A 16,076-nucleotide genomic window follows, 5' to 3' on the forward strand; every position below is an offset into this window, starting at 1 on the left:
AGGACGGATCCCGGTCTCCTAGCTGAATAACTGTGTGAATCCATCTTGGACCCCCGCCCCCAAAGAAAGCACCACAGGGCTGCGAAATAGGTCGCGGACAGGCAGGCGCCGGTCGCTGATTTGTGACGCCAAACGGCGCCCGCCGGTCGCTGGGTCATTACGAGTACACAGGCACTGCCCCTGACAGCCGGCCCAAGAAAACAAAACGCATCTGTCAAAATGAGGCAGACAACTATAGAAATACCGGTGACACAACTCACCAGGCAGCAGATAGAGAACCTGACAGATGAACAGATAAGAAACCTGTCAGAGGCTCAGTTCTGGGCCATTGTTATCAGGTGGCTTACAGAATTCACAAAAGAGCAGGAAAAAGATAAGAAAGAAGCGAAAAAATTTCATAACGAAAGGAACAAAACCGCATACGAGATAGAAGGTGAGAAAAAATCCAGAGTTCATTTCAACAAACCGGAATATGGAGAAGGAACAAGCAGTCAACCAATGCAGCGAGAGGAAATGGGAAGCAACAATGAGAGGATCAGAAACCTCTGGGACAGCTATAAAAGGCCCAACGTAAGAATCATTGGTTTGCCAGAGAATGAGGAAGATGAACTAGAACTTGAAAAATTGAGTGAAAATATAATAAAGGAGAACTTCTCAGACTTGGGGAAGGGAATAGACTTGCAGGTCCAGGAAGCAAGGAGAGTTCCCAAGAGACTGGACCCAGGGAGAACCACTCCAAGACACATTATAATCAAAATGTCAAAAATTAAAGATAAAGAGAGAATCTTAAAAGCAGCAAGAGAGAAGAAAAGAATTATGTACAAAGGGGTCCCAATTAGACTATCAGCTGACTTCTCAAGGGAGACCCTACAGGCAAGAAGGGACTGGCAAGAAATATTCAAAGTAATGAAAATCCAAAACCTACAACCACGAATACTCTATCCAGCGAAATTGTCATTCAGAATAGAAGGACAGAGAAAGTGTTTCCAGGACAAAATAAAACTGAAAGAGTTCATTAGATCCAAACCACTGTTATACGAGATGTTAAAGGGACTGGTTTAAAAAAACAGAAGCTAGGGAGATGAAACAAAGGCAAACTAAATAGGCAACGAGAGTGGAAAAGGAACTGTGGGTACGGGAAGCATATTGGGGGGAGGTCAACAGGGAGGGGGAATGGGGAAAGGGAGGGAGATGATATAGGAATTGGGGATCAAGGTAGGAGGGAATGGAATAGACGGAGAGAGGTTGGGAGGAACTGTATGCACAACTAATGGACATAATCTAAAAGGGGGGGACAACTGGAGGGAGGGGGGCCACCGGGTGGAGGGGAGCAGAGGGAAGGGAAATTGGCACAAATGTAATATTTTAATCAATAAAACACATTAAATCTGAAAAAAAAAAAAGAAGCATTGGTAGAAACAAAATAGACAGGGGTGACGTTAAGAAGAGTATATGAAGGGAGAAACCCATGGACATGAACTAAGGAGGGGGGGAATTGCTGGAGGGAAGGAAAGTACTGGGCAGAGGGGGGCAAAGGGGGACAATTGGGCCAATTGTAACAGCAGAAATAACAAAATATACTTAAAAATGGGAGAGTGGGAAAGGGATGGAGAGTGACGTCGATGTGTGAGAGATACATCAATCAGTTGCTTATCACATGCTCCTAACCGGGCACCTGGCATACAACTCATAAATGTTCCCTTACTGGATATTAAACTGGAAACCTCTTGGTGTGTAGGTCAGTGCTCAATCCCCTGATCCACAACTAGCCAGGATTAAAACTGATTTTTTAACATAAAAAAAAAAGATGTCACCAAAATACAAGAGCATGCAAGAATATGATTTCCATGCACTCATCCATAGAAACCTGTTAAGAACCTAACTTCAGACTATTAAGATGACTAGAGAGATATCAATATAAGAGCTGATGGTGAGCATTAAATATGTATTACTTATAAAACAAAGATTAAATGAGGATTAGTATGAACTAATCATTGTTTGTAATCACTGTATGTGCTCACAATATAGATGCAATGCAATTAAAAATGAGAGGAAATGAGGAGAGGAATAGCAGGAAAATCTTGAACTCTTTCCAGCCATCATATTGGAGATGGTATTACTAATATTGTTACACTGAGGCTGTTATGTGTATAACATGGGATGAATGAAATGAATAATTATGGAATATACTGATTCTATAATCCCCTATGTACTTGTGAACCACGGTTCCAAATGTGAAAGGAGATACAGATGTAATATAGAAGAGGTTAAGTGAAATCACCTAAAGTGAATTTGGAAGTATCAGTATGAACCCACGAGTTATTCTATCCTTCAAATATGTAGATATTTCCTAATTCTGTCTTATGAAGAGCTCCCCAAATGACCAATACAGTACCAATAAGAATCCTTAGCACACAGATTGATGTCTATAAATATCAATTCTTAAAAGAAATAGAACTTTTTGAAAAGGTGGCTGATTCTGGGTCTAGGCTAGGAAACACCCAAGATCACTCTGAAACAATTTTGTCACACAGCACTGGCAACATGTGGAATCAATGTTCAGTAAGGATTAATGCTCAGAAAACAGCAGAATATATATCATCACCTATGCTCTTCTTTTCCTCTCTAGTAAGGCATATATGAGCTGGGCACATGGGACATAGCGTGGAAGATGGACCAGGAAAAGGACTCCAAGGATGACTGTCTTTGCATATTTTGGGGGATATCAAGGGTGAAGAGACTACCTAGTCGAATATGTAAAAATGGGATGTCCTGGACAGGGAAAAAAGGCCTTCTCTAATAAGAGTTTAGAGAGGAGAGCTTCTATACCAGTTGTGCTGATATTTGCTACAGCAGGGCTACTCAAACTTTAATGTGCAGGAATTGCTAGAGGGATTTTGTTAACATAATAATTTTGACTCAGTAGGTCAAGGCTGGGACCCGGTTTTGCACAGTGAAAAAGAAGTAAGATTTTTGCACTTCCTTTGAGTTAATTCACATGTGTTTAGTTAACTTCTTGCTAAGCAACTGAAAAGAGGGTGAGAGAATAAACTTTCAGTGCCATGCATGTTTGTTTTCTTCACTATTATAAGCAAACCTAAAAATATGTGACTTTCTCTTTGAGGTTGTGAAACCAGAGGGCAATTGAGTATGGAGCTTGTGCTGTCTGTCACCACTCACCCAAAAAGCAGAGATTATTGGATTATAATTGTGCTTTTATTAATATAAAAGGCCAGCAATCTGAGAAGGTGGCAGGTAAAAACCCTAACATCCACCTTACTTTGAGCTTTCAGAAGCAAGTTTGTATAGGGGAAATGTGGGAATTTGGGAGAGGTAAATTCCTAGGGGAAGCACAGACCTGCTCTTCCTCTTGAGAGGGGGAGCTGAAAGGGGAGTTATGCAACTGGCTCCCTTTGTTCCAGTGTTATTTCTCCTGTTTGCATTAGCATTCTCCTCTTCCTCAGACACCATGGTTTATTTTCAGGGAGGTTATATATTCTCCGGTTAGGGAGGACAGGTAGAAACCATTCGCTCTCAAGTGTCCTTGGTTAGGCGAGATAAGGTCTTGTGATTCACCAGCTGGCTGTAAATTGCTCAAACTGTTTGGCCTTGTTTAATTTTCTTGTCTCAGTTTCCCCATTCCACCTGCCCAGGAATTTTCCCAGCTTCTTACTATCCTGTCTCATATCCCCTCAGAGACTTTCATCCCTAAAATCTTTTAGGGGTTATGAGGGAGTTGATTCTCTTATCAATACCTGCTTTGTTCTGAAAAGGATGGTGATCTCTTCCTGCACCATTTAAGGGATGTAAGGGAATGGGACCTGGGACTGGAAGAGAGAGGCTGTTAGCTAATTGTTCCTAAGTAGGGATAGGTTGGAATCCCTGAAGCATCATCATCTTGATATGGAATTGTTGTATTCAATTCAACCATCTAGTCCTGACAACAAGTCTATTCAGCCAAACCACTGAGTCTCATTTCAGGAGGTGGTGATACAGATGGGCTTCTAAAGTGAGGCTTATCCTGTGTAAACAAGTAACCAGTTATGAAAATAAAAGAACACAAAGGTTAATGAACACAGTAAATCATATACCAGTTTCTGAGTCTGCAAGAGTGTCAGATGAGACTTCCAAATGCAGTTTTTGCTAGAATGAAATTAAGCAGTGACTATCTGATAGATCCTCTTTATCTATAGTTTAAATGTTTCTGGTGATACTGCATCAGTAGTTCTCAGTAATTCCAAATCAAAGGATGAAAGAAAATAAAACATTAGTTTGAAAGAAAACTAGAAAAATTCAGGATCCAATTCAGTTTGTAAGTAAAAAATAAAACTTTAACTAGAATTTAATACTTATAACTGTGTATTATAGATTTATTGAATTCAATTTTCTCCCAAATTATTATTATTTTTATTAAAGAGACTGCATTAAGTCTAATTTCCATTTGGCCTGATTATTTGCATAAACACAACAAGAATAGTAATTGACATATAGGCATTTTTCAAATTTTCTCTGTTGGAATTTCACAAGGAATCTTCAGATTGAATTTAATTTGCCTCTCACGGCAAAGAAGCCAAGTTACACAATAGCCCTTAGGCTTTGCCTCCAATACCTACAGATGTAGATGAGTTTGTCAAGCTCTTGAGATTTCAAAAATGTCTAGAGAGTTTTTCCTTGGTATCTTTCAGGAAAGCAACCATCATTCCTTACCTGGAGAGACTGAACCTTCTGAATAAGCAATGTGCGAGGCCATGTCTTCAAGGGGCTTTTATTGGCTTCAAGGTCAATCTTCATTCCTTAAGTTTTTGCTGACACCCAGAGTTCAGGCATGTCTCTTTTGATCATGACATTCAAGACAAAGACTTGGCTAATGAAACCACAGTTAAAAACTGGATTTATGTGTTCTGTTTTGAAGAAATCAGACTCTTACTGATTTTATGCAAGCAAATATATTTCCATGGAAATAGTAATACTCACTCATTGAGAGTCTTGAAAGTCCAGAGGAACCAGGTAGGCAGAAAAATATAAATGCCTAAATATTGCTTATGAAAGTATAATTTAACAAATTGCTTTAAGGAAAAAATGTTTTCTTATGTCTGAAAAACAAAAGATTAAAAAATAGCAATATTTTTCAACAAAATGTTATAAAAGCCACAATTATCTTGAGCTTATTATGTCCCATTGCCCCTGGCTGGTTTGGCTCAGTGGATTGAGCGTCGGCCTGCGAGCTGAGTGTCGCTGGTTCGATCTTCCAGTCAGGGCACATCAGAGAAGGAAAACTCTGACTCCAAAAAACCTCCGCTGCCTTGCGGCATACCTCTTCAGGGGAAAGGCTAAGGGAGTAAACCCCGACAGAAAATCCGGAGCCGGAGTCCCTAAGGCGGTTTGACGTTGTAGTCAACACCAGCAACTCCTGCGGCGCACCTGAAGCCAAGCTGTATTGACTCCGTCTTTCCCTTGGACCCTTCAGCTGCGAAGAGAGGGGGGGTCTGCTGCATGGGCAACAGCGGACCCTCCATATCACCCTGCCCAGGCTCTGTAGCTTCAGCTTCACTGGAGAGGACACTCCAGCATCATCGCAAGATGTTGATTCAACACGGGAGGAGACAGATACCGTGTCACTCCCGAGTCGGACTGCACAGCCATTCTCGGCGGTGCAGATAGACTCTTAAGAAGCTACACCATCGTCTCTTGAGACGGACGGCTGCCGACGACAATTATGTCCCATAATTAGTTTTTGTTTATCCTGACTATTTGTAAGTATTTCTATAAATCCAGTTATTTCATAGAGCTCTAGTAATCTTCATTCATTTCAAAGGTATGATCTGAATATTTATTCTCAGAAATATGTAATTTAAATAAGTCAGAGTCCTTTCTATGAACCTTTCCAAAATTATAATATATTTTTTGCAAATTCATTAGAGTAAAACAATGGCTGTATCCAAATAACCAAAAACATCCCTTAAGATGACATAGTTAGATATTTGATTGTAATGCAATTGCCAGAGGAATTTGTCTTCCTGCAACAACATCTTACGATAACAACTTAAATCACAAATGGAAGTATATCAGAACTTTGTAGAAACCTGGAGATTTTTTATGTAATCCTAGAACATCTACTTTAAAAATAAAAATGTATGTGTACAAATAGAACATAATTATTATTTATTTATTTTTCAAAGATATTATTTATTTGTTTTTAGAGAGAGGGGAAGGGACAGAGAAAGAGAGGGAGAGAAACATCCATGTGTGAGAGAGACATTGATCAGCTGCCTCTTGTACCCCCACAGCTGGGGACCTGGCCTGAAACCAAGGCATGTGCCGTGACTGGGAATCAAACCAGTAACTTTTTGGTTTGCAGGCCATCACTCAATCCACTGAGCCACACCAGCCAGGGCTATTATTTCTTTATTTGACCAAGTTTCCCATGTACTTTAAGCATATTAAGTAGGCTTAATTAGTTCAAAATTTCTTCTTCAAAATTTCAATGCCAATTTTAGGTCAGGAACAAGTCTCTGAAAATTTAAACCCTTGGGAAGTTGTCAAATATACTTGAACAAAAGATTATATATCATTATGAAACAATATTCAATTATTTAGCCATAATGACAAAAAAGTATCAAACATAAGTACAGGCTAGCAAAACATTGGTTCTTACAATAAAGAATATGGGTTTTTGAATAATCAAATACCTGATTAACACAATATAACACATAACTGTTTTTTAAAAAACATAGAATCTTTGCTTTCTAGGCTGAAACAGGAAAACCTTTTCCCTTTTAACAGACTAAAAAAGAACCAAACAGATTCCGTATTAGCTTACTTTTGATAGTTAGATTCATTTATCTAATTAAATTTATTATTCAGCTTATCTACATAAGTTCCTCTCTCAAGATCTCTCTTCACAAACCTTCAGCTTGCACAGACTCTCTGCTACATACATTCAGTTTTTTTTAGTTTGCTTTGTTTTGTTAAGACTCATTCATAAATAACTAACTTTAGGACAAATTATTTTTCCCTTTTTGTTCAACAAGTGTTTTTATACCTTATACCTTCTATTACCAAACCATACAATTTCTTTTCAAATTAACTAAAATTCTTAATTCTTAGAAGCCTTGATTTTTAGTCACAACTAAAAGTAAGTAATTAACATTCTTTAGATTGATACTATTATGAACTCATTACATAACTTCTAGAAACAGGTTCTTTCATTGGTAAACACATATTCTAGAGGTGTAGTTCGAATAAAGTATGAGATATATTCATTAACAGATTTAAATCTATTTCCTAGCTTCTCTGTAATAAGAAGCCAAAGTAAGCAAATTCAGATCAATTAATATTTCAGTATCTTGTTATTTCAAAATATCTAGATATTAAAAAATTTCACCATTTAACCTAGCAAAACTCCAAAGTTCCAAGTCTCCAAAGACTTAGAAAAATTATGCTTAGGTACATATGTATAATTATTACTGATAAGTTTTGTCAAAAACTCTTCATTTTAGTTACATTTACTTAGTAGTTTTTAACAACTTTATAAGATTTTTAAAGCCAATTATTACCCAAGCCGTTTTATTGACAAATCTGGCAACAGGGATAAATAAGTGAACTTATTCCTGCAAGCCCAGGCAAACAAACATATACTTTATGTTAATAACTTTAAAATATATTAAAATTAAACCAGTGTAATATCAAATATTTTTCTAGACCACATGATCCTCACAAATATTTGAATAGCTTTTATTTTTGTCCTTGACAACATTAAGGAGGCAGGAGGAGAGGTGGGGGAGATATCATGCTTGGGTGGAAAGTGACTTGAGTTTAAAAATACCACTTTTTTCTCTCCACATTGAGAAGAGGCTATCTATTCCTTCTGCTTCTGCAACCTGCAGAGAGTTTGGGGAGTGGCATTAATTGCCCTACTGCTCTCAGACTTCAACAGCTACCAGGCCTCCAGGCAGAGGATTCAGAGTGTTTAAGAGACTTATCTCCTCATTTTTCATCTTTCTGAATTTTACAGTCTGGGAGGGGCATGAGATCTTCTCCCTTTTTAAACCAGCAATTTAAATCCTTTCTGAGTAGAATTCTTATGATATAACAACATGAGAGCTTGTGCATAAGAGATCTTATTCTATTTACAAGACCTTTGGCAAAACAATTCTGATTAGTCATTGACTTATAACTGTAAGTTGAGCAGTCAGCTAAAATATCACCTAATGGATTCTGATGGGAACATCAGAAACAAAAACATTCTAAAGCAAGAGATAAAGTTCAATTGAGTACTCCTCTAAATGAGGGTCTGGGACTAACCTTAGAATCTTTATCTCACACCACCTTTTATTTCAGACAGACAAGAGAAACAAAGGAGAGCTCTGGGACAGAAACTGACTTCTTCACATGGAGGAACAGAGAAAGAAAACTAACAGACAATTAAAAAGTAGTATGCAACAAGAAAAGTAAACAATACCCAAAATCCATATACCAAAGCCAGAAGAGCACTCCAGCCAAACCCCACACTGAGAAATGGATTTTTACTCATCCAGTTGGAGTCCATTGATTCCCCAGAGAAACTGGTTACCAGATATTTTTTATAGAAAGCTTAACGGGGCATTGACTTATCCCAGATTTGGTCAGTAGACCACCAGATAGGCAAAGGCCATAAAACAGATAGGCTTTCTGAGTGCAAATCCCATCTCTTACTGAAAAGTGAGGTGACAGGAAGTGCCAGGGTCTCTGGACCAAAGATCTCCCTTGGCAAAATTGCCAGGAAGCTACTGAAGATGTTGGTCAGGGTTGGGGCTTCCCCATCCAGGCAGCCTCTGGGACTCCCCCTGACCAGAGAGTCCTGAAGCAATCCCTGCAGCACTCGAAAACAGAGGGCAAGCAAGTCCAGGGCATGTGCTGTCACCACTCATCCAAAAAGCAGACAGGGTTGGATTATATTGTAATTGCACTTTTATTAATATCAGAGACCAGCAATCTGAGAAGGTGGAAGGTAAAAACCCTAACATCCACCTTACTTTGAGCTTTCAGAAGCAAATTTGTGTAGGGGAAGTGTGGGAATTTGGCAGAGGTAAGTTCCTAGGGAGAGTGCAGACATGCTGTTTCTCTTGAGAGGGGAAGCTGAAGGGGGAGTCATGCAGCTTATTCCCATCCTTTGTTCCAGTGTTATTTCTCCTGTTTGCAGTAACACTCCCCTCTTCCCAGGACACCGTGATTTATGACCAGGGAGGTTATATGTTCTATGGTTAGGGAGGAGAGGTACGAACCATTTACTCTCAAGTGTCCTTGGTTAGAGGAGGTAAGGTCTTGTGATTCACCAGCTGGCTTTAAATTGTTCAAACTGCTTGGTCTTGTTTGATTTTCTTGTCTCAGTTTTCCCATTCCACCTGCCCAGGAATTTAACTAGGTTCTTACTATTCTGTCTCAGTTGGGCAGTGATAATTAACAGTCTGGAAAGAGGAGACTTTGTTATGTCAAAAATTTTAGTAAGATTGCTGCCTACAATAATTAGGAAGGCAGACAACCTCCCTTCATAGCTCATAGCCCTAGTGGAGGTATCTGGAAAGAGGCAATTTTGTGTCTGTAGCTTTCAGCAAGGTATTACAAGTAAAGTTTGAAGTCATGGTAATAAGGGGATAAAATGTGCAGAAATTCTGAGGCTTAACTAAGTTGAAAAAGCCAAATGCTTATGTACTCCCTAAAAACCAAAAGAGAGGACTTGGCTTAGAGATTTCTCACAGCCCATTAAGACTTTTTCACATGCATGCACACACACACCAGAAAACAAAGATAAGGTGAAGCAAAAACTAAATTAATAGAGTTCTCTTCTCAAAAGAGAAAAAACGTGGAGTTCTCTTCTCATTTAAGCCTATTGTTTCAGATGATTTCAAGGATGTAATCATTAAAAAGAAGATGTTAAGAATGGGCTGAAAACCACAAAAAATAACACACACACAAAAAGAATAGGTTAAACATGGAAGCAGAGAACAGGGCTGGTTTAAGAACTGCTTCTGTAAACAACTCTGGGTGTGGTTACTGGCATCTGAAAATGTCTGGAAGCAAACAAAGTTTACTGAATATTCAATGAAATTGTATTTTTGAAAAAATAAAAACACTGCCCTGACTAGTGTGGCTCAGTTGGTTGGGCATTGTCCTGCAAAGCAAAGGGTCACCAGTTCAAGTCCCGGTCAGGGCACATGCCAGGGTTACAGGTTCAGGCCCTGGTTGGGGTGCATTGCGAGAGGCAACAAATCAATGTTTCTCTCTCACATACCTATTCATCTCCCTCTCTTTCTTCCTCTTTCCCCATCTCTCTAAAAACAAACCAACAAACAACAACAACAAGCACTGAAAAACCTGGCCTACAAAAGCCTCTAATTATTCAAGTCCCAAGACATTACCCCAAGAGTATTCCCAAAGAGGGAATACTCTCCAATATCCAGTTAATCTGTATTCAGAGGTCAAAGGTTGGGTCCACAGAATATAATGGAAAATGCATATCCTCTCAAAGAGCAGAACTAGGGTTTAACCAAAGAACTTACTCCACTACCAGGGTAGTGGCTGTTCATAATTCCTATGCAGGATTTCACCATTGCCATGGACAAGTAACTGCTTTATTTCCTATTCTTACTTTTTCAGTTTTAACTGTGGTTATACTGTTCCTGCTCCACTATTGTTTTGTATTACATCTATGGACATGAGGCAGATAATTTGTTTTATAGTTTATATGTCTCTGGACCATGAAAATCCACAACCTGACCTGATGGAGAAGATTATGCATAATCAGATATCCCCGATTTTAAGCTGATACAGAAACTAAATGAGAACTTGAATTCTCTTCTTTAGGGTAAAAGTATTCTACTGTAAGAAGAACGATACACACAGATATTTAGGTGTGAGAGGGACAGACTCGTAGAGATTACTGATGATCTCTCTAAAACCATTCTTTCCTTTTGGGGGGGTAAAAGCTTGCCACTGTTGCTAGGCTTGCTCATTTGACAAAGCTCTTGCCAAAGCGGTGAGGTCTAAATTGATGTGGGCAATCTCCGTATCACTTTCTAAAAGTATTTTCTTGTTCTGGTCTTTTTTTTCTTTTCCCTTCCCAATAGAGAGAACATGCTACTTTTTGCATGTCAAGATGGAAAAAATTCGAAAATTTGACATCCTTTGTAGACAAGGCTGTAGAAAGTTGCACTCCCAGATATTGCTGGTAGATAGGCAAAATTGTACCGTTCTTATTAAGTGCAATTTGGTGGGATGTATAAAAATTGAAAGTAAATCCCCCCCTTTGACTTTCTTATTGGAATGTATTCTACCTATACACATATAAAATTATGTATGTACAAGGTTATTCATTGAGCATTGGTTGATTGATTAAAAACAACTGAAATGCCTAGCCATAAGGATTAAATAAACCATGGCATCCAATACTCTCTAGCTCTAAATCAGAATGAGGAAGTTCTCTGCACTTCCATGGTAAAATATACAGAAAAGTGAAAAATCAAGAGCAGACTAATGATCTTGTGTGTTACCATTTGTGAAAGCTAGAAAGGATAAAAATTTATTTTCAGAGAGAAATTTTGTAAGGATACATAAGTAATGAATACAATTACATTATATGTAATTATCTTTATAAGGTAGAACGAGTGTATAATTTTTCTTCCAAACGGTACAGCTTCCATTTGAAAAGGAGTGTTATCAATAATTATTCCAAGACAACAAAGGCACTGTCCTGGACAAAGCTGGGATGTTAAGATCAACCCATAAACAGCCTACAGAGTACGAGAGGTAACGTGGGCATTTTAAATTGTGCTTTACAAAATACCCGTCTGTGGTAAGCTGGCAATAAAAGCAACTGGTTCTTAACCATAGGAAGTTTAAGGGGCTGTCTTAAAAGAACGAACAACAGTAAACCATAGATGTGAGACACGGAACTTAATGAAAACTCGATCGTTTTGCCTACTCGGAACTTATTAGAGTTGCACAAATGACGCAGTGCCCTGGAGTTCATCCGCCAATCCGAAGTGGGAGCGTGCGAGTTTGAGCCTGTGGAAGGACCCTGGGCGGGCCTCGGACTTGAGGATTGGATCTTCGCGTCACTCAACCCTGGGGGCGGACCAAACGTAAGCTCACACACTCGGCGCTCTAGCCCACACAGACGCTACTCTGTGGCATCTCCAGTTCTCTCTGGGCTACACTCGTTTTGTTTTTGGTCGTGAGGCCTGCAGCCTCGGCTGAGCTGGAAGAAAGATGGCGGCAGCCGTGAGACAGGATTTGGCCCAGCTCATGAATTCGAGCGGCTCTCATAAAGATCTGGCGGGCAAGTGAGTATTTCCGAGGGCCATGGGAGGTGGGGAGGGAAGCCACAGAGTTGTTCTCCTTGGGTTGCCGGCAGCTTTCGGTGGTGTGGCCAGTAGCTGGCCTGCGGATCAAGGGGGCGGGCCTGATTGCAGTTGTGGAGGGAAACATAGGAAGCAGCAGAAAGCTGGAGGGGACCCTGTGCAGGGAGCCTTGGGGCAGTATATCTGCGGTGACTGACAACTTGTTAAGCCTTCCACAGCATCCTTATTCGTCTCCTAAGATTGTGGAAACGTGGTCGGGGGCGACTGCTCCCACGGCCTTCTAAGTCTTGCCTGGTGCCACTTCCCATTGCTGGGTGACCTCTCACACCGAAATCTGCATCTCTTCGGACTTTTTTCTTTTTTTTAAATTTAGAGAGATTTATATTTTGGGACCTCGATGCAGAGTTTTTTAGGGAGATGGTTTCTTGAAGATGTTGGTGGTTGAGGAGGTATGGCCGCTATCATGTCGTCCAGAATCACTTGGACCATGTTCTTTGGGTCCTTGTGTTTTGGGTACTCTCTCTCCGCCAGCTCTGAAGAAGGGCACACGGGCTGATGTCCTCACAATACGGGTCAGGATGAATAGAGCAGAAATCTGGATTGTTTGGCAATTTTTGTCGCAATTTATGTAGAAGTTTTAGGTGCACTCCAAGTTAAAATTGTGACAGTTGCCTGTCAACAGTGTTAATCATAGGTGGTTATAGATAGGGTCCGTTTCTCTTTGTAGATTTCACAGCGCTGTTCTTTTATAATGAACATGCATTCTGTGTACAGTATGCTTCTCAGATTGATCCCAGTATTTACATCCTGACAGCTGAGATCACTTTGATTCATATTAATGGGATACAGCTGCTCTTACCTGGCTATTGAAACCCTTGACTATATTTTATATATGCTGGGCAGCCTTTTCTTTGGCAGTAAATGAAATCGACTTTTATGAGTGAGAAATTTTGCTCTATATCTTGGGCTTTACTTTCTGTGACTATTTCCCCCTTAGGAAACAGGGTATAATTAGAGGACTTATTCTTGACTGGGACAAAATGAGTGTGTTTGTGCATATACACTTAATATCACACTTACATCACATAGAATAGTACCTGACACTTAGAAAGTGCCACAAGATTTTCTTTGTTACTATTATTATTATTAAAGAGTTATTAACTACACCTTGAGTTATTCTGTGGCCTGGAAATGAGTTGAATATGCCTTCATAGCTCAATACTTTCTGCATACACTTTTTTTATAGGTTTCGATGAAAGTAAAATTAGCTTGTATTTTTCCCCATGCTTGCTTTCCTTTATGTTTTGTTGAAGAAAATAAGTACATTAGTTATCAAAAGAAACAGCGTTTTCATGTATTTGCAGATATCTGAAACTTAAGCATTTACTTCCTTAGCTATGAATTGCAGATAATCAATAGTACCTATATTGCTGGGTGCTTCAGTTATTTATTGCTGTGTAACAAACCAAAAACTTAGTTATAAAACAACTATTATTTTTTCAGGGTTTTTTGCATGAACTGGGCTGTTTGTTGACCTTGTCTGGGCTGAGTCATTCAGGTGCAGTTAGCTGCCAGCTTTGCTGGGGTAGCGGGCTAAAACAGATACCCATACATTTCTGGCTGAGTCTCTCTCTCTCTCTCTCTCTCTCTCTCTCTCTCTCTCTCTCTCCACATGCTCTCTCATTCAGTAGTTTAGCTGAGGCATCCTTACAGGACCAAGAGGGTGAGAGTGGAAGCTGTAAGACCTCATAAGGCTAGCCTTCGAAGTCTCACAACATCAGTTCTCAAGTACTGGTCAAAGTGAGTCACAAGACCAGCCCAGATTCAAGGGGAGGGGATATGAGTTTACCCCTTTATGGAAAGAGTTGCCAGGTTACATTATAAAGGCACACGGTCAGAAGGAAGCATAATTCATTGGAGGCCATTACTATAACAGTCTACCCTAAGGGTTATCATGAAGATTAAATGAAATAATGTGCTTGATAACTGATAGCTAGTGCTTTCTGAAGAAAGTCTTGGACTTGCCTGCAGGTATATATCTGGTCCTATCTGAACAAAAATGTGTCAGGATATTTATTTTCATAACAAAACATTTCTTCCAGCTACATGCTTTATGAGAGGATCACTCTTGAAATATATCAGTAGTTTCAGGGTTTACATTAGGAGCTGAGTAACAAAGGGTTCCATATTAAGGAATGATGGAGAAAATGTTTCTGAAATACTGATACTGTGTGTTCTCAGCAATTAACAAGAGGATATCTATAACAGAGTAGTCATTCAATAAGTATATATACTTTTGTTTATTGACTTGAGAGAGAGATTGGTTGATTTGTTGTTCCATTTATTTATACATTCATTGGTATTAATTCTTATATGAGCCTTGACTGGGGATTGAACCTGCAGCCTCTGCATATTGGGATGATGCTCTAACCAACTGAGCTACCTGACTGGGGCCAATAAATATTGATTGATTCGGTGAATGCTACAAAGGGTCAGAACTTAAATTTAAATCCAAATTTGTCTACTTTAAAAAACACATTTTTAACCTATCCTGCTTTTCTTACCAAAACTTCGATTAAAAATCCTTTCCTATAACTATGAATTAACAGCAGTGTAAAATTGATATAATTGGCGATATGAAAAGCATTTTTGCAAATTTTGTACAGTGATTTTGTACATATATGCATTGTGTTTGCTTTCTCATATAAAGCTTTAGGAGAGGAGGAGCTCCTTGAGAGGGAACATTTGAGTAGATAGCTGTTATAATAGCCTTGTCTTATTCATTTAACTAAAATCTACTTGGTTTTTCAAAACTCAGTTCAGATATTATTTATTCCTAAAGCGTTCTCTGAACAATTGCCAATATAAACTCATACTCATCCACACACACAGGACCTCATTAGTTGCTTTTCTTAAGTCTAGTGGCATCCTTAAGGTTGGAGTCTAGGTATTTGTTGAATTAATCCTATACAATAGACCTTTTATGTTTTTCTTTTCTTTCCAGTTCTGGGGTATGTAGGTACAGAGGAAGCTATTGGACCTTTGGAGTCTATAAATATTTCATTTAAACCCTGGCTGGGTAGCTCAGTTGGTTAGAGCATCGTCCCAGTATGCCAAGGTTGCAGGTTTGATCCCCGGTCAGGGCACATTACAAGAATCAATCAATGAATGCATAAATAAGTGGGACAGCAAATCAGTGTTTCTCCCCCCACTTCCTTTCGTCTCTCTTTCTAAAAAATCAATACATTAAAAAAAATTTAAACATTTTATTTTATAAGCAAGTTGTTAGCCTGGAGAAAGGAAAGTAATGGCAGGTGTTTTAGTGGCCTTTGATTATTAGAAAAGCTTTTTGGAAGAAAATAAATTTCTCTACCTTACAGAGGTAGACTTTGTATTAGAATGGAATAGAACTGTTAAAAAATGGAGGATACACACAGACACACACACCCCAGAGAATAGACTGTATAACCTCAAAGTCCCCTTCTAACTCAGATTCTCTAGTTCTTTGCTATTCCTACACCCAACAGTTTTAGTGGTTCCCATCTCAAGTGAAGTTCCCTAACATCTAGTGTTTACTCTGTGCCAAGTGCAACTTCACTTACATTTTTAATAATCCTTAAAAAGTAATGTTATTTATATCACATATGAGAAAACTGAAGTACAGAGATGAACTACCTTGCTCGAAGGTCACATAGCTAGTGGCAAAGCTGCTTGGCTCATAGCTCTTACCTCTAAACA

The 16,076-nt window shown here is 39.1% G+C and overlaps 1 protein-coding gene across 2 annotated transcripts in view; it reads left to right on the forward strand.

Moving 5' to 3' along the window:
• Positions 1 to 12,116: 12,116 nt before the first annotated feature.
• Positions 12,117 to 16,076, forward strand: part of COPS4 (COP9 signalosome subunit 4) — a 59,921-nt gene continuing 55,961 nt past the window's right edge. For both annotated transcript variants that reach the window (XM_090267913.1, XM_090267914.1), the window contains exon 1: positions 12,117 to 12,320. In XM_090267913.1, the coding sequence (XP_090124039.1) occupies positions 12,247 to 12,320 (74 nt within the window). In that variant the 5' untranslated portion in view covers positions 12,117 to 12,246. The remainder of the gene's footprint in view (positions 12,321 to 16,076) is intronic.

This window comes from Furipterus horrens, unplaced genomic scaffold (assembly GCF_987537825.1).
Source record: "Furipterus horrens unplaced genomic scaffold, mFurHor1.1.pri manual_scaffold_2, whole genome shotgun sequence".
Classification (NCBI taxonomy): Eukaryota; Metazoa; Chordata; class Mammalia; order Chiroptera; family Furipteridae; genus Furipterus; species Furipterus horrens.